The 18751-nt window shown below is 41.5% G+C and overlaps 1 protein-coding gene across 4 annotated transcripts; it reads right to left on the reverse strand.

Moving 5' to 3' along the window:
* Nucleotides 1–3765: 3765 nt before the first annotated feature.
* sox10 (SRY-box transcription factor 10) lies at nt 3766–11480 on the reverse strand. Of its 4 annotated transcripts, none has more exons than XM_061710977.1 (4): nt 11353–11480; nt 6536–7340; nt 4958–5118; nt 3766–4681 (listed from the first exon to the last, which is right to left on the reverse strand). In XM_061710977.1, the coding sequence occupies exons 2-4, from the start codon at nt 6964–6966 to the stop codon at nt 3891–3893; spliced, it is 1383 nt and encodes a 460-aa protein (XP_061566961.1). In that variant the 5' UTR covers nt 6967–7340; nt 11353–11480; the 3' UTR covers nt 3766–3890. The 4 variants fall into 4 exon arrangements, with proteins under 4 accessions (XP_061566961.1, XP_061566960.1, XP_061566958.1 ...); XM_061710976.1 differs by having other exon boundaries at nt 4850–5118; XM_061710974.1 differs by having other exon boundaries at nt 4784–5118.
* Between the last annotated feature and the right edge of the window lie 7271 nt (nt 11481–18751).

Genomic DNA, 18751 nt, shown 5'->3' on the forward strand with positions numbered 1-18751 from the left:
ATGACTTGCACAATTTACACAGTTTTGTTAGGATCGTCACTCTCTTCAACTTTTAAATGTTTTAATCTCATTCAGCGTACATACAAGAAGCAGGTTTGTGTTTGGGAAGGCGGGTAGTCAGGACTGCAGGGTGGATCTGCAGAGAGTAAGGGTCCCTTTGTATGGCAGTGAGGCTGCATGGCCAGTTACGGGTTAGACTCCCTCACTGCCCTCTTTCCCTCTTTCCCCACATCCCCCATCAATGGCCCTCTTTGTCTTTTGAAAGTATCACACAGCCGATTAAATAGAGGGAATTAGGAGTCAAGCTTAACCCTCGACACGCACAGAAATACACACACAGGCACAATAGGAGAAACCTGAAATATGCATGCAGGCATGCCAGTCATAGCCCTCAAGGCTATTAGCTCAAGTTAAGTTGGAAGAAACTTCCTGGGAAAAAGTGCACAAGCTACAGTAAATGTGGATGTGATGACACATCTGCTGTTGGGGTAAATGTAGTGCGTCATCACCACAGTCCCATTCACTGCCTGTGTGTACAAGTGACCATCAAGTACGGCTGCAGCTGTGAGGCGGACTCGGACCAGCCCCGTGAATTTTCTCTTAGCTGTATGGTTTACGCAGGACCTCCACGAGACACTGCAAGAACGCCTAAAGAGGAAGATTTGTACTCGAGCAGAAATAGAGGGACTTTATTTCAACTGAAGTAAAAGATCATTAGTTAAAATCACATGTTGCTCCCAGCGTTATTTAGATGCTTTGAAGCTGCACAGCTGCTGAAAAATATGAGCCGCTAAAACGGCAGCAAGAGTTTACACAAACAAAAGGAAAATATAAATAAGAAATGTCAAATTCTTAGCGATGCATGTAACGCTCACAGCGACTCTGCCTCTTGTTTAGGAGGTAAAAGCTCGAGAGATAACAGAGTTTTGACTGAGCAGTACAACGAGCGGCCTTGCATGCATCTTGTTCAAATCTGTGTCCAGTGGTGGTACACTTTAAATAAAAACAATGAAAATGAAATATACTACGGTTCTTTTACCTTTAAAGGTCGCTAATAAAATATTCAAAATATATAGATACTTTAGAATGAAAAAAAGGTTGCTAATTAAAGAGAAGACTTAACATTAAATTACTGTCAATAAAAAGAAAAAAACATAAAATGAAACAGAGGCCACAACCCTCTGCATAATGTGTTAGTAACTAGTGTTATTAAGGACAAGGCACGGTTTATATTTAAAATCAGGCTATGTTAAAATGCTTCATTTGTGGCTACTTTTTCTCACTATTGGTGGCTCCTACATTGTATACATATATTCATAGATATATATATATATATATATATATATTCAGTACAGACCAAAAGTTTGGACACACTTACCCATTTGTTTGAATGAGAAGGTGTGTCCAAACTTTTGATCTGTACTGTATATATATGTATATATCCCAAAGCTGTTTATAATTACAAAACATTGGACTGTACACCCTGAAAACTGTTCAATTATACACAACAACAAAGGCAGTGATGAAGGCATTCAGTGTAGAGAGTAATGGCAAAAATAATATTTAACAGTGTCATTCCAGTCATCTGTAAGAACAAGCACATTTCTTGAATGAATTAGCCTGGCCAGTCATACTAATTATTTTACTCTTAAAGCAAAGATTTAGCCTAGTTCCTGTGGATTTGACTTGTACTGCATTTCCATTAGGTCTGGGGTAAAAACCTCGGAGTCTGGAGTATAAAAGTGTCAACTTCCTCTTCAGTCCTTTCAGTTGTTCTATCTTTCTAATCAGTGATGGAGCCGGTAGGATCCACTGACCTGGCAAACTCAGGGTAGTCCCAGCACTTTTTCTGTTTGCAAATGGCAAATGGCCAACACATAAAAGAAGACGGCAAACACACAGACAAACAATAGACGGTAAAAACAATGGATGAAGTATTAGTCACATGACACAACCATGTTGCCTGGGAAGCCAACGGCAACACGTCCACCGTATCAAAGTCAACTGTGGCAGTAAGCTGCTGGTAGATATTTACTGTTTAACATGTTAACTTCACGACAAGATCAATAATTACAGTCGTGTATCGCCGACGCTGAGTTAATATGAACGGGTAGCTGCTTCGGTAAGTGCGGTAGCGTGAAGATTAGGGATGAGGAAGTGATAGTGGCTAGGCATTGGCTGAGCTGTCAATCAATCACGTGAGAAATAAATTAATTGCTTTATATAAATTCTCGTGGCCTGGTACAAAAATATTCACCCCCCTCAGAGTTGTCATGGGTTTGAAATCAAACGATTGAGACTAAAATGGCTAAACTGTTTTTTTGAACAAGTGCAATGCACTGATAAATGAGAAGAGATGACCTCTGCACATCCCCCACCCAGCAGTTCTTTCAGGGTTAATAGAGTGGACCACATCAGGGATGTGTTTCAGCCCTGTGTAGGTGCATGATAATTCTCACTAGTAGAGGAAATATGCATGATATAAAGCTATTCTTGATTCCCACTAATCAAAACTGCAGTAAAAACAGACACTAAATCAGCATTCAACCAGAATACCAAATCATGTGACGCCAGCCATCTTGGTTGTTTTGAACGGTGGCTCTTGGACGCTTCATTACCCCACTGCGGTTGTTCCGGTACGTTATGTACCGGTGGAACTTGTTGACTTATTCCACAAGAGAGAATTTTTGTGATGTGAATGAGTATGACTGGCCAGGCTGCACATTACTACTGTCGTCAATGACAATTAAGAAATAAAGTATAAGAGGAATTGTCTTTTGTCATGACTCTTGGGAATGTCCAAAACATTTACAAAAACTGTCACACTCATCAGTGCTGCTGAGGGGGAAAGAAGAAGGCTAAGGTAATTTTTGACACAAATACATTTACAATCACACAATGACAAAAAAAAATACAACTAAAAAGATATCTAATTAGCTAAAAACTATCAGGTAGTTTTGAGTGTCACATTGGGAGAAACGTCTTTAAAATCAAGTTTCTTCTCTAAAAAAGGTAAACATATTTTTGGTCTTAAAACTTTGGTCAAATATTTTGTTTCTGTATGCATCTATATATAGTAGGTACATTTATGACTTCAAGTATATCCTGATAATAGTGAGTCGCTGTGAGCATCGTTCTGTCCAAATACACGTCGCTCTGCACGTTTTATGCCTGCTCAATGTTCAAACATACATAAGACATTTTCATGGAACACAGCATAATATTTTGCAATAAACAGGACAATATCTAGTTCAGATAAACAGTATTTCATCAGGATTTGTTGTGTCGACTTTTTATTTAAATACAAAACATTTATGTGATAATCCTGAATTAGAATGGCACTCCATTCTTGTGGCGTTTCGAAATTTAAGAGTGAATTTGGCTTCTTCTCAGTCACACCAGTATTGATTAAGGACTTGCTAGTTCCTTCTCAGTTGGCCCTTGGAAGATGCTTGTTTTCTGCATTGTGCCTCCAGTGATGGAGTATTTAAACTGCTAGGGATGTGATGCATCGCCACTCATAATAACTGTCAGTAGTCTTGTTTGGAATGCCAAAAGCTGTGCTGCGGTGGTGCTGGTTGGCGTCTGTCTTTGCGTCAGCAAAGTACTGCTTTGCCTGACTGCTACGCTGAGTAGACCCAAATAATCAACCACTCTTCGAACGCACCACAGTATAAGCACAACCCTGAGCTGTGACAGAATTTCTGTATCTGGATATGGTCAGAAAAAGGTTTCCCCCCTTCTACCTCCCCCAGCCAACGCCCCCAGTGCCTGCCCACTCCCTCCAGACCAGACCTCTTTCATCAACTCGGCCGTTGTTGCTGCTGCCACAGCTTCTGGTCTGATCTCGGGCCTGAACCTGCACTGGTGCCCTTTGGTCTTGTTGTCCGTCAAGGCCGTGACAGTGTTGTGTAGACCGGCTGCTCCCAGTGCGTGGGGCTGTGTGACTGCGACACACTAGCTGGGTCGGTGATGGCAGTGTACAGGGGCCTCTGGGAAGGCCCCATGTAAGAGAAAGCGGAGTACAACCCTGAAGCCTGGCTGGGGTGGGCGTAGTAGGACCCTGAGGCCTGGTGGTCAGCATACTCTGCAAACTGAGCCCTTGAAGCCAATGAGGGGAAGGCGGAGCCGTAGTGAGGAAGGCTGAGGGGCGTGTAGGTGACGTGAGTTCCCGCTGAGGCTGCCTCTGCAAAGTGACTCCCAGCACCCACAGCTTCACTTTTGATCTGAGCCTTGGAGGTGTCTGAGCCCAGGCCGGAGGTGTGATGTGGCGGTAGCTGCTGCTGCTTGGACAGCCAGGCTGCCGAGTGTCCGCTGGCTGCTGCGAGAGCTGACGAGATGCCATAGGTGTAGGGAGAGGCTGGAGAAACTGTTGCAGATCCTCCTGCCACAACACTCTGCCCGACCCCTGGGTGCCCATTTGGGGGAAGGTACTGGTCAAACTCGTTGACATCGAAAGGCTCCATGTTGGCCATCACCTCGTGGCTCATCTCACCAATGTCCACATTGCCAAAGTCGATATGAGGTTTCCCAGATCCTGGAGCGCCGGAGCCTCCTTCTCCCCCCATTGTACTACGGGAGCCCCCGTTCCCAGGACCATCTCTCTTACCGTCCCCCGTCTTCCCAGACTGAGGTTCGGTCTTGGGAGTGGTGGGAGGTGTGGGTGGACTGTGACTCTGACCTGTAGACATACCAATATATAAAGTAGTTACAACTCTTGCAGATGATTACAGAATCATAATCATTTGCCAAACTGTGTGCCATCTTGTGTACTTGAACCCACAGCAATCTAACAGTGGGGCAGAGATGGTAACTGTGCAGTGTTTGTGGCAGGGAGCCTGCAGCCCACCTGCAGCATGAGAGTGGTCCCCATCTGCCAGAGGAGACTTGGCTCCCCCACCGTGGACCACGTCCAGGTGAAGGCCTTTGTAGTGGGACTGGCTGTGGCTGACCTCACCCTCCAAATGGCTGTCGGCCTCACTTCCAGAACTGGAGCCAGGCTTTCCATTCTTACGACGCCGTGGCTGGTATTTGTAGTCTGGATAATCCTTCTTGTGCTGCTTCCTCAGCCTCTCTGCCTCCTCAATGAAGGGTCGCTTGTCAGACTCATTGAGAAGCCTTGGAAAGAAAGACACTATTTTGGTACACTGGGTTGTTTGCAAGTTCAAATTCAAGAGGATGAAACAGCACTAAGCTTAGCCAACACTGGGCTACATGGTTGATTTTGATTAAAGTTTCATGATACGGTGCGAAAAAGCTTAGAAATGTAAGTACAGGTTTCTGTGTTGTAGTTGCATGAGAGTATTTTAGAGCATGTCTTTGTAAAAACATAACAATACAGATGAGACAAAGGTTTTCTTAAGTCTCAGGGGGAGTAAAGTAAAGTCATCTGAAGCAATATGATTTCAATAAATTAATTTTATTATCAATTTTTGTGAGAGTGTACAATTCTCTTTCATTTTCCGAGGTAGCTGCATTTACTGCATGGCCATTGCTGTATCGGCTGTCGTTCCTACCAGAGACTTTTGACCACTGAATAGTAATGAAATAACAAAGGCTGAAGTTGCATCCTGTCTGCAAACACGGAACTGAGCTCCTATTACTACCGCTGGCAGGGATGGCATGAGAATCCCCTGACCTTGCTCAGCCTCCCTGCTCATCGTGCTTCAGGGCCAATTTATCAATCCAGGCTGCACCCAAGGTCAGGTCTAATTAATACTCGATCCTAGCGGGGTTAATTCATTTAACTTTTCCGAGCTCCTTGATGTGAAGTGGTGAGAATTCTTATGAGAAAGGTTCGGGACAGGATAGGGTTAGGGATGTGTGTTCAAAGAGGCAGCGAGGTGAATAAGCAAACCCCCTCTCTAATGTTTCTGACTGGAGTCAGAAACATTAGAAAGTTCAGAACATTGTATATTAACAGGCTGGATGATTTTTTACATATACCTTATTTTTAGTTTTGTCAGCTTGTGACAATGTGACATGTGACCATGACCAACTGTTGGAGAGCTGTGACTGAAGGAGGCCAACAAGACTATTGAGACCTGTCACCATGCACCCAATTTATCAAACAATTTGATCTGTTTTCATAGTGAAAATGACAATCATCGTGTTGTTGTGTTGAACTGAAAGGAGTTTATAGATACTTTAGTATTGAACATAACTGCAGCTGCACTATGAAATCGCTCTGAGAAACAATCATCCATGCACAAATGTCACAGTAATCGAGGTTTCGAAGAAAGCTCTGATGAAGCCAAAACTTAAGAGCTGAGAAAAATAGATCTGTTGAAAAATGGAAAATAATTGGTTATTTAACACCAAGTGCGTGTGTGCATGGTTGCTTGTGTCTGAGTGGCCCTTTGACAAACACCTAGGGTGTTACCCCCCCATGATGATGGTTTAAGGCTGATTTATGGTTCCGATTTAACGCAGGTCCATAATTCAGACTTACGGTGCATCATCAGAGTTTGCATGTAAATGTAAAGTGGACACTGGAGTGTCAGGATCTCCCTCCCACGTGCAGTGTCCTCCTTACCTCCAGAGCTTGCCCAGGGTCTTGCTGAGCTCGGCGTTGTGCAGGTGCGGGTGTTGGTCGGCCAGCTTCCTCCGCGCCGCCTGCGCCCACACCATGAACGCGTTCATCGGCCTCTTGACGTGCGGCTTGCCCTTGCTGCCCGTGTTGACGCGCACGGGCATTGGCACCAGGGTCCAGTCGTAGCACTTGAGCACCTGGCTCACCGCCTCGCGGATCCCATCGGGGTAGTGCTCTTCCTCGTCTTCGGATTTCAGGGCCGAGCCGCCGGCCAGCGGGTCGCCCGGGGCCGCGGGCGGCAGCAGCGGGCCGCGGAGGGGCGAGTCCCCGCCGCCGGGCGCACCGGAGGAGGGGCCGGGCGACAGGGAGCGGCTGTCATCCGACATGCCCGGACTCAGTTCAACCTCTGAAAAACTCTGCTCCTCTCTGGACATCTTCTTTCACACACACGCTTCCAGAAAGGACCTAAATCCTGCACCTAAAAGCTCAGCTCTGCCTGTTGCGCTCCTTTTCTTGCTGCGTATTCTATACAAAAACAAGCCGAGTGGCAGCTCTACTAACTCTGAACTCGTTATAAATTATAATATAAACTGCCAGTCTGTCTCTACTCTCAGTCTCCGCTGCAGAACTCTGTGAGGATTCCACATTAAAGTTCTTTCCATCCGTGTTGTTGGGATAGGCGGCTCAGTGCGCACCTGGGGCCCCAGTTTACCTGCAAAAGGACAATGGTCTGCGCTAAACTCAGCTCACCTTCCCCCTCTTTTTCTCTCCTCCGTGTGTCCCAAAGTATAAATCCAGCTGAGGGGACCTGAAAATAATCAAGGAGCACCATTACAAGTCGGTCACCAATGCGTCTTCACATAATGTCACCTGAAAAAAAGGGAATTAGATAATTATTTAGTCATGCCAATGCCTAACGATGCAAATTAATGTTTGATGTGCTCACTTTAGTTCCATACATGAAGATAATAAACCATGGCCATAATGAACAATAAAAGGAACCGTTAATGGCCTGTCTGCCGCCACATATACATTGGCAGAACTCCTAAAACGCATCGCCTCTCTTGCAGCGAGTTTGCGTCGCCCCGAACAAGCTACCGTTTAAGCTTTTACTATTCCAAGCTCCCTGGAGAGATCCCGCTGCAATGATACGAGGCCGCAGCAGCACAGACCCAGGGTTTATGCTCAGCTGCTGGATAAACACGACCTGGCGCTGGAAACACAGCCGCCGTGTGCGTGCGTCAAGACGCTGCCTATTTGTGAAAACAGGGGCAGGGCTGCCGCTGCGAGCCAGACGGGTCCTCGTTTTGCACATTTAAACCAACACCCTTCCAATCCCCGGGACATTGAACTGTCATTTAACATTTAAAATCAACGAACTTTCTGTGAACCAGCGGCAGGCAGCGTGCTGGTTTCTTAACCTGATCAGGATCCAGGGAGCCTGCGCTTTATGAAATTCCCCCTTGATTAGGTAGATATAAATGTTAATAAACGAGGAAATGATTTTACCAAATTTGACAGAATCTAAAGAATGTCAGAATTATATATTCAGCTGAGTTTCTTTGAATTTGAATAATCTATCAGAAGATATTGGTCATCTTTTTTCCGTCATCTTTAAATGATGACTGTAACAAACTTTGACAGAATATAATTGTGATTATAAATCCACACGGTTTGACAAAATGGATCACCTTTATAAGAGCAAAAACTTGAATTTGTCAATCATAATGATCCCTGCTGAGCATTTGGATTTAAATTAGGCACATTCCTTCCACTTGCCATCATGAAGGGATGCTATAAACTCTCATGACTTGTGACATGACATGTCTTTCACTTTAATCAAAGTTGGCTTGTTAAGCAAGTACTTTGAAAAGTCAGCCAGTTGGCACAACCTAAGTTTTGTTTATGTTTCCCATATTTGAGTATTTCATCTGATTTGTATTTTTCTTATAAGATGTATATAAATCTCAACTTATTCATGAGATATGATCATGCTAGAGTTGTATCACCCCACGTGGATGAAATTTCACAAAAACAAGAATCAGGGTGATCAGGAACAATCCTGTGTCCCATTTACCACCAAAGCTGGAAGTAGGAATGATGTTAAACCCAAGTTGACTGTTTTCTATTTGCACCATTTTGCACATATAAAGTCACTGTTCATGTGCGCCATGAAACTTTCCAAATGTTGAATGAGTGGTTACTGATGTTAGCTGATGTTAGTACTGTATGCAGCCTGTACAAACACATCCACGACAGAACGTAAACAGTGACCACTTTGTGTAGCCTTTGTCTGACTTATTGTGGATGAAATAAGACGGAACGGTTCTCAGCAGTCAAATTAGCTGAGTGTTTACTTTGTTGATGTGAGCTGTATCCATGTTGGATTTTAAAGTTGGGTTAGATGAGATTTTTCACATCCTTCCAAGCTGCAAATGAGACCTTCTGAGGAAACTTCCAGAAATTGTAGCAGTTGTAGCAATTTCCAAGTACCCCCAATTTGGATTCATGAACAAATACAACTGGGGTGAACATACTTGGGAGGATGGAGCAGTGAACTTGTGTACTTGAATAGATCACATCTTAGCTAGCAGGCTAACACATATTCAAAAACGTCTACAGTTTAAAATAAACAGGGAACCCAAATGACACAAAATGTACAGACTTTGGCGAAAGTGTCATTAAGAGTTAATTTACATGATGTGTTATTTTAATAGGTGTCATGCATTTGTATTTCAGCCATGTTAAAAAATAATGTTTGATGGAACTGAAAAGACAAAAAAAAAACTAAAAAATCTGTGACTGAAATTTTAAAATGAGCTTTATCTATCTTCAGCCAACCCCAGTGAAATATCAGCAGATGTTTACAGCAGAAAATCCCGTTAACACGTAAACTAGTTGGCAAAATCCAAATTTATGGTTACGTTTAGCTGATGCTGGGTTAATATGAACAGGTTACTAAGCGTAGAAGCGTGACTATTATGGATGAGGAATTGATAATGGCTATTGGCTGAGCCGACTGTCAATCAATCACATTGGTACTCTAAAATAGGCCTACATGTAATGCTTTTTATACTCTTCTGTGGTGGGGATGAAATCAAATGATTGAGACCAATCTTGTTTTTTAACCAGGCTGTAAATATATCTTTTTCTGCTCTAAAGTTGGACATTTTATCATGGGAGTCAATGGATATTGGCTTACTTTTTAAACCAGCCTCTAGCGGCCAGTCGAGGAACTGCAGCGGGTTTTATTAACGCATGAGCCGCAACCTCACTGATGGTTGTCATTTGGTTGGACTGGGGAGCATAAAAGGGGGGAAACATTTTTTCAGGAGCCAAAAACGTAAATATTCTAATTAAGGCGCCACCTAGAGGAGCGTCAAGATAATTAGAAATGTCAAAGATCATTAGGGAACCATGATCCATTAGGTTTGTATAATCCATAATTTCTTTTGTACAGACAGCAGGAAAGGGAATTATTATTATTATTAGGCTACTTACTTACAATAATATAATGAATCCAGCAATATTGTACTCCCTATGAAATGGCACTGGGGATTATATTACTTTGATATTGTCTCATAAGACTCTTAATAAATGTGTGTCAAAAACTTGCGTGTACGTGAAAGCCTGCGGCAGCGTCGGGAGTATTCATTTCCTGAAGAGGGACAAGTGAAGCTTCACCACCTGTCCAGTTTGGATATTCGCTCGCCACCTGGTCTGCAAGGACACCTCACCGACTGTCATCACGTTTCAAGAAGTCTCCGTGCGTAAATATTGTGCGTAAAGGGAACCAAGATAAGCGCTGCTTGTTTCATCCTATATGTAACAACGAAAACGCGCGGGTGGACAATCACTTGAACGAGTGGGGATCATTTTATTTGGTCACTATTCATAAAAACGTAATTTTTTCATTTTAGCACATTACATCACACTTCAGTTTGGGAACAGAGAAGCGATTTATAAGCAAATCCACTTTGAATGGTCACTCCTCTGCAGCAGCAAAAGTCGTGAAATATTGTTTGAGCATGTACAGCCTATTATATAAATTGTTTTTGACATATTGTTTAGGTATTGCTTGTAATTGTTATATTTCATTAGGCTGATCTGCACATTTGCCGAGCGTAATGAATTTCAGCGCTGTGAACTCATTATCCCCGGCTGACTTGCCAATAAGTTGGCCTTAATTTGCTTGCTCAAAAGTTTTTTTGTTTTGTTTTGTTTGTTTAATCCATTTTTATGGTTGTTATTTTGTTTGCTGAGCGCATGCAGTCCGCACAACTCCAATATAGTGACAACGATCCAATTAAATGTTAAGAAAGTGCATGAATCAATATGATTGTGTTCAGCAGAAAACTTATATATCTTACTCCTAAAAGTATTTTTAACTATACTCTTTTTTCTCACTTTGATTTTCAATGAAAACAATGTAATAGGCCACTTTCATTGCCTAACAAAAAGCCCAGAAACCGTAAGGCGCACTTTTGGCAATCAGAAAAAAATACATTAAACATGAATGACAAGAACTCAGATGTTTAAAAGCATCTCTATAAGAACAAGAACGTTATTCTGTAGTGTCTACATGGCTGAAATGTCCCAGTAATTTAGGATAAAGATTGAACACAACCGTTGTCGGCTGAGAAGCGCATTCCTAACAGGAGAACCATGATAAATATGATCAAAAATCAAAGAAAAAGATCTCTGACCCAAGTCTCAAATTCATTTCTATTGACTTCGTCCAGAAATTAGTAATGAAATCTTAGAGTGACAGCAGCCACCAGCAACAGAGAGCAAAGACATGGAAATGCTCAGCGCCTTACTTCAGTAATGAGAAAAGGAGGTCGCCGGTTCAGCACGAGAATCCGTGAGTTCCCAGTTTGAGAGTGACGCTCGCTCCCCAGCCCCCTCGCTCCCCAGCCCGAGAATCAATGCCTGCTCTGTGTGTCCGTGCCAGGGCTTAAAGAGCCCCTTGTATGAGGCTGGGAGAAAAAAAGAAAAAGATTCAGGGGACTAGGCTTAAAGGAGCAGCGCACATGTGGGGACTCTGAGAGCCCTGATTGGTTAGGGGGTTGGTTTTAAGATTCGAGTTATATACACCCTGCTATATATTGTACATAGTAGGTATTTTATTGGTTAAGACTGAAAGACTGACTGACTTTCAATGAACAAAGATTGTTAGACTTTGTCTGAAGTCACCAGCGTAAATACCCCAACATAATATAACGCTGTAATTTAGTTTGAGGTACCCAAGTCAGAAGTTGTCTCTTTTTGTAAATCATTCAGATTGGAAGGGGATAGTGACATCACAGACCCAATCAGAGTGAATTATCCACCTACCCCATCCTTTTCTCCATCTAACTTCATGTCATGCAATGTTTGCTCCATCTATGATAATGCATAGCTGTAACATTGATTGGATGCACTTTGGAGAACAGTCACTTGTCTGACCCCATTGAATCAGATTCTAAAGGATCCTATACACACTGCACGATTTTTGTAAAACAGGTCCTGTTAGAGAACTATCATAATAAGTCCAAATCAGTCATACAATGTGTGGGTTTCACAACCAACTTCACAAACATCCCGCGACCTAAGAGTATCTGGCATCATTTTCTGACCCTTCCAGATATCCTACGACTCTGTCTGCTGACTAGCCTATTGAGTTGCAACGTGAAATGATATAGTAATGCAATCCAGCTCAATTTCTGAAAAAAGTGAAACATAAAAACAAATCAAGCTTCATGGGAGTCTGAGAAACAATCAAATTTGGTGGAGTTGGGGAAACACTATGAGCTCATAATGTTTGTATATGTAGACAGGGTCATGTCAGCTACTTACCTCGAGTTCCCTTTGCAAAACTGGCATCCAAAGTTGGCTTTGCCACCTATTTTTTAAAAAGCATCTCGGTACATACTGTATAAGAGTGTTCATGTTGGGATATTTTCACAAGTTGATGATGCAATCCCTCGGCATCAGGTCATATGACACAAGAGGGGATGATCGTACAAATACCATTCTCGAATTCTTACCTTAAAATGATGTAGATAAGTTGTACTGTGTGAGACGTAGTGATGAGTATAACTGCAGAAATCTTGTGGTGTGCAGGAGCCTTAACCAGATTCTAATGGTGTTATCCAGGAGTCAGAACTAAGAGTGATATCACACCCGAATTTAATGTCAACTCTAAAGTCAGAAAATGAACTTCTCCAAAGGTTGGACTCACAGTTACCACTGATATAGGCTTTGTTAGCGTTACTAGTTTATGTCATTACTGTATGTGGCTTTTTTCAAAAATACCATGATAACACATTCACTGACAAAACATGAACAGTATGTGTTTAATGTGAATAAAAGAAGACATAATGACAGTAAAGTTAGCCGGTTACGTTGATGATACAAGTCATAGACATGTTGGACTCTGAGGTCAGGTGAGGTTTCTTTGACTTTCTGAAAAGGGATTATGACTTCAGGGGGCGTTCTAGTTAAAACCTTTAATGGGAACTTGGAAATTCTGACTTCCGAGTGTAAATAGGGACCAGTGTGGTAAAAGTTTAAAACCTTTTTTGGCTGTATCTGTAGGGTATTTAGACCAAAATGTTTCGCAGATTTTTTTTATTAAGACCTCAGGCATTTGTGTTATCTTCTGAAAAAGGACATAATCTGTGTCCCCTTTAATTTACGAAAAATGGCCAATTACTTTTATGGTGATGGGAGCCCTATTCACTTTTCTTTTTCTTGAACAAAAAGGAAACTTTCCTCTAAAGGGTGTGGCATCCAGGTTTTCCACCCTATCAATTAAAATATCTTCCACATGAGGAATTTCTGGTGAATTTAATCAATTTGACTGGCCTAATATCAGCTGAGAAAAAAACACCCTTATTTAGGCTGAAACAGTTTAATTTCTCAGAACATGCTTGGGGGGGAAAAGCTAAAAAAGGAGAGTAAAATAAATAAAGATAACTAAACGCTGTCAGTTATTTATCAAGAGAAAAATGGAGCAATCTGTGTTTAACGAGCCCGCAGCATGAAACAACTTTCATGCTGCATCAATCAAAAAGATTGAAAATCTTCTTTTGACTAGAGGATGCTTAAATAAAACAATTTTAAATAATGAAGAAAACCTGAGGTTTTAAATGACATTTGTTCTGCAGTAACCCCATGGCCTAGAAGGAAACTGCGTTTCTAACTGCAGCAAGCTACTGATTAATCCTGCATGCAACAGGTGAAGTTGCAGAGTTTCTGTGGCATCATTGTGCCTCTTCGTGTCCATGTGTGAGATTTATCAGGGCCTCTGCACCTCTTGGCCCAAAGAGACAAGAAAGCCAGTTTAAATCAGCTGGTATAGGCAGTGAGATGAGAAACAAGAGGGCACATTATAGGCCGCACGGATACAAACGCAAGCGCTGTTCCTCACAACAATGACCCCTTGTATCTCCGCCATGCGACACACTGGCCCCCAATCAAAAAATCACCACTTTCCCCCCCATTAGCCTACAATGTGGACCGCGATAAGAGAATCTTATATGAGAGCATCTCTCTGTCCGATTCTCGTCCCCTTTCATTCCTCTCTCCTCCTCTCCTCCTTTTTTTTAATCTCAGGTGAATTGTAATCATGTGATCAAAATGAGCGGCCCCTTCCCCCCCTTAGTGAAAAAAAAACCTGCGAAACAAAAAGCAGTTTTGTGTCAATGAAAAAAGAAAAGAAAATACGGGGGAAAGGATTGTGTCTGTCCTTGCACCGCCAGTCTTTGTCTAAGTCTTAAACCCAGACATACAGACGGGCCAAAGCTCCAGGAGCGCAGCGGAACTACCCCGGGGAGCTGCGGAGGAACTACCCGTCTCCCGGAGCTGCAGGCCGGGCAGCTCCAGAGCGCCACTCCGGGGACAGCGCTCCCACTGCGCAGCTCAGGGCGGGCCGGCCTCTATCTGCCGTGAGTCTTTTTACTGCGTCTTTGAGAGGTGATGATCATGATGATGGGGGAGAGAAGAGGTCCAGTGAATCAGACACCTTAACTAATGGTGTTTAGGAGAGATTAAAAACAGAAGACTGATGTGTGGGACGCATTTTTATTAGCTGCAAGTTGTCTGAGGAATTAAGTTGAATTGGTGTTATAATTCAAATGAAAAAATCCCAACATTTTCTCGGTTACTGAGAGGTTTTTAAGGTACTGAAATACGTAATTTGTTATTTTCTCTGTCCTTGTATAATAACTGATGGTCTGAGATTATTCAAAATTTCAAAAAAGGATGAATCAAATAAATAATTTAATTACACTTTTAGAAAACAAAATATCTGTTTAGCATTTAAAAAAAACTTTAGTAGGAAAAGCTGAACTTTTTATTTAGATGGTCAATTTTTGGCCTTGTATTGTTCCTTAAGCATTATAGTATTGCATTAATGGGAAAATATGTCAAAAGTTTTGTTTGGCAACTTCTCAGAATTAATTCATCTTTTATCAAATCAAAACACTAAAGCCTGAAAAAAGTAATTTAACAGGTGCTTTTAAAGTAGTATGATCACTTTTTAACTCAACAGTTGATATCCTTAGTAAACTCGTATAAAAGGATTTCAAAAATTCTTTATATTTGCTTTGGTCTGATTAAAAAATAGGTAATTCAGTTTAAGGGCCTACAACTATAAACCAAATTCTGCTGATTATAAGGCTTTTGCCAACAAAAAGAAAAAAAATGAAAGAAGGAAAGAAAAACATGGACATGTTGCACAAAACCCAGATATGGGTTTGTACACGCAGGCAGAGAAAACCAGTAATGTAAATTCCTCTTGCCATGTGACACATATGATGCAGCACGAGGATGTTTCTGTCAGAGACAAACAGACTGTTTTGGGGGTTGATGCTACAGGTCAGTAGTTTGAGGGTGTTCAGCATCAGTGGAGGGCCACGCACTAGTGACCCCATCAGTACAGAAGTGTAAACAGTAAATTATCAAAACAACAAAAAGTGACACTGGGGGAAGACTCATGTATAATTATGGTTCATCCAAATCAGAACTTAAAGTCACAACCAGTTCACATGAATAAAGTCCTTGACAGGCCATGCTCTCCTGCTTAGTCTTGAGAATAGGTTTCTATTTCCTTTTAGGTTTTATACTGAATGTTTTCACTGAGGTATCATGTGCAATATATATATTTGTGTTTGATTTTCTACCAAGTCCAGAATCACAACATGAAAGTCTTATACCTGACTCTTACCCGCAAACACGATCTCCCTCTTTGTAACGCTCACTTCTGTCCTCCATGCACCTGTGCGGGACACAGCAGGTGTGTCTGTGTACCTGACTGAAGTGGATCAGTCAACCTTGCAACAGGATCCGGTGCCCTGCTAGTCTTGCCGTTATTAAGTCATTACTAATGTAATCAACTCCATCCTATGCTTCTTTTTTTTTTGAAGCAGCATTAGCTTGACTTGCTCCGGCGAATAATAAAAACATACTGACGGATCTCCATTAAATTTCCTCGTCTAAAAGGAGGGACAGGGGTCAGGGTCATCCACAGAGTTACCAGAGTGGGACAACTGGAACTGATAGGGGGTGGTAAAGAAAATAAAAGTATGTGAAAGATTTTTATGAACATTCTTCAGATGAGAAAAAGGAAGAGTGCCCCTCAGGAGCTATATAAGGGTACATGAATGTGTTTACATGATAGTCTTTGTGCAAAATGCCATGTGCTGTATTACTACTTTAATGAATAGCCCATTGTGGAGGAAAGGAAGGAATCTAGTTACTTGGGTTGTGTGAGGGAGAACAGCTAAAGGAAATTGATATATGGGGGACACCTTGGCCTGCATAAGGAGGTAATGGAGGGAGTGGGTTGTGCTGGGGTAAGGGGTTTTGGGGGCAGGAGTTTTGTTACGCTTGGGGCATGAGCTGTTTATGAACAGCTCTCTGAAGATTATACCACAGAGTTCCAGTCTCATCTTGGTGTTCTCTAATTTGACAGTAGGTTTTAAATCAGAGTGGAATTGACATTGAGGATTTTATTCTCAATATTCACATTATTCCATAAAATGTGCGTAGAGTTACATCATTATATTTAAATGTTCTCATTTTTAGAGAGTTAGGCTAGAATCAAAGTTGATTTCTAGCAGGTATGATTTATCGATAAATTACCTGCATTTGTCACATCATGTTTTGTGGTCATCACTTGCATGCAGCATGGCTCTCAGGATAGACAGATAGACAGATAGACAGACGTACACCTGCCTGTCAGCCAGTCATTCATTCCAACATTTCTATCTATACTAGAATATCTTAGCATTCTCATTTTGTATTTTAGTATTGAGTCCACTTCTCCCTTTAAGAGGAAAGCGTCGCTGTAAATCATCACAAAGTTAAGCAGAAGATTCACCTTCATTATGTGATAAAATACCATTATTCTCATTTTCAAAGAATAGTATTACTGTACCTCAATCTACAAATAATGATGGGTCAATGTGTGTTTTAAATTGATACACAGTACGATTCAAATTTTTGGACGGACCTGCTCATGCAACAGGTTTAATTAACTTGACACAAACTTGAGTGCTGTTGACTTGGACCTGCATTAAATGCATTGGGACTCGTTAACCATGCTCAAGTCTTAAGGATTTTATTGTGATAATAAAATGGAGTTAATTCTATAATGTTGACAGTGTTAGTTTGTCAGTAGGCTCTAATAAATGCCACTGATCTTTCAGTTAAACTTTATTATTTGTAAGCTAATGATAATTTCATAAGTCACTTTAAACAAAAAACTGATATCCAATGTCACAACATGTACGCTTAGACGTGATAAAAATGTGGTTTAAAACCTGGCAGCTCCATCATTTGGACTGGACTAGACTTGGACTTTGATTAGGATAAAAGATGGACTTGAACTTGAACGCTAGGGACCCGAGACTGGACTCAACATTCAGTGGTTTGTGTAAAAGTGCCTGTCCGTACAAGATTGTTTCAGTTCATTGAAGTTTGTGAGCATTTGTGTACGAACAGCTCTCTGAAGGTTCCACCACAGCGTTCCAGTCTTATTTTTGGTGTATGACCATAATGTGCGCAGGTCCTGTGGCTGCAGAAGAAGCTACATCACCACCCCATCCAACTCAATCTTTGACAGTTGGTATCAGTGTGTTTACTTTTTGTGCAAAAGGCAGTGAATTATACCCAGAAATGTTCACTTTGGCCTTTCCTGTCCAAAAGACTTACCATATTTTCCGCACTATAAGGCACACTGTGCGCCCTATAATCAGGTGCGCCTTATGTATGAATTGTGTTGTGCTACTGACCTTGAACCAATTTTATGTGTTACACTGCGCTCAAAAATGTGTCAATGTTTTAGTGCAAAATTGATAGCGACGACGCTGCTCCGCTTGATTGATTGTAGGACCATTCAGCTGACGCCTTACGGTTGGATACGGGTTGTAACCTCAGACGCATTTCATAACTAATTATGTAGCTCTGGCAAGCAACCATCATCCAACATCTAGTCGTTACCTTACTATAATTAGACGTCAAGCCAACATCAAATTTTTAGAGTAAACCCAATTTTCAAATCTCATAATCCCATTATAATCAAATGTTGAAATACAACGTTGTTCCAACCTCTTACTAACTTCAGGTACCTGCTATCGCCGGCAATGATGAACCAATTAGAGAACAGGACGAAGTACGTGTCGTACTCCCTCCTCCACTTTTTATTAGTGGATTAGTGGAAGACAAATGATTTAAGATATGAGTGTATTTTTCTGTATTAATTACAACTGAACGATATTCTGAGTTATTGTGAATGAGTTGAATAAAGTTCGACTTACCAGACTTTGTTTCGCTTTATATACGTTTTATCATGCGCCTTAAAACCAGGTGCTTCTTATGTATGAAAATAGACCCGTTCATTGATATTGCGCCTTATAATACGGTGCCCGTAACAGTCCTCAAAATACGGTAGTTCAAGAAGTCTTGTGGTTGCTTCAGATGAAACTTTAACTTTTTAACTAATGCCTGTATTGTAGTAGTAGTAGTAGTGTTTATTTCGAATATGAATCATATAAAAAAAGAAAGAAAATAAGACAATCGTCTTAACATGAGACATAACATACAGTTAGTACATATTCGAAAGGGAGTGAGAAGAAGTAAAACTTATAAACTCTCACCCCCTCTCCTTAAATATGACTAGCTAACACATGCGAACATAACATTATGCAAGCATAATAAAAATAAATTAATAAA

This window comes from Cololabis saira, chromosome 21, assembly GCF_033807715.1.
Source record: "Cololabis saira isolate AMF1-May2022 chromosome 21, fColSai1.1, whole genome shotgun sequence".
Classification (NCBI taxonomy): domain Eukaryota; kingdom Metazoa; phylum Chordata; class Actinopteri; order Beloniformes; family Belonidae; genus Cololabis; species Cololabis saira.

Bases quoted from the DNA above. Each gene is read 5' to 3' on its own strand.
- sox10 (XM_061710974.1), bottom strand. From the start codon at position 6,966: ATGTCCAGAGAGGAGCAGAGTTTTTCAGAGGTTGAACTGAGTCCGGGC. The intron at 5,119-6,535 runs GTAAGGAGGACA...TTTCTTTCCAAG, and splicing joins ACCCTGGGCAAGCTCTGGAG to GCTTCTCAATGAGTCTGACA. The intron at 4,682-4,783 runs GTGGGTTCAAGT...GTATGTCTACAG, and splicing joins TGCCCCACTGTTAGATTGCT to GTCAGAGTCACAGTCCACCC.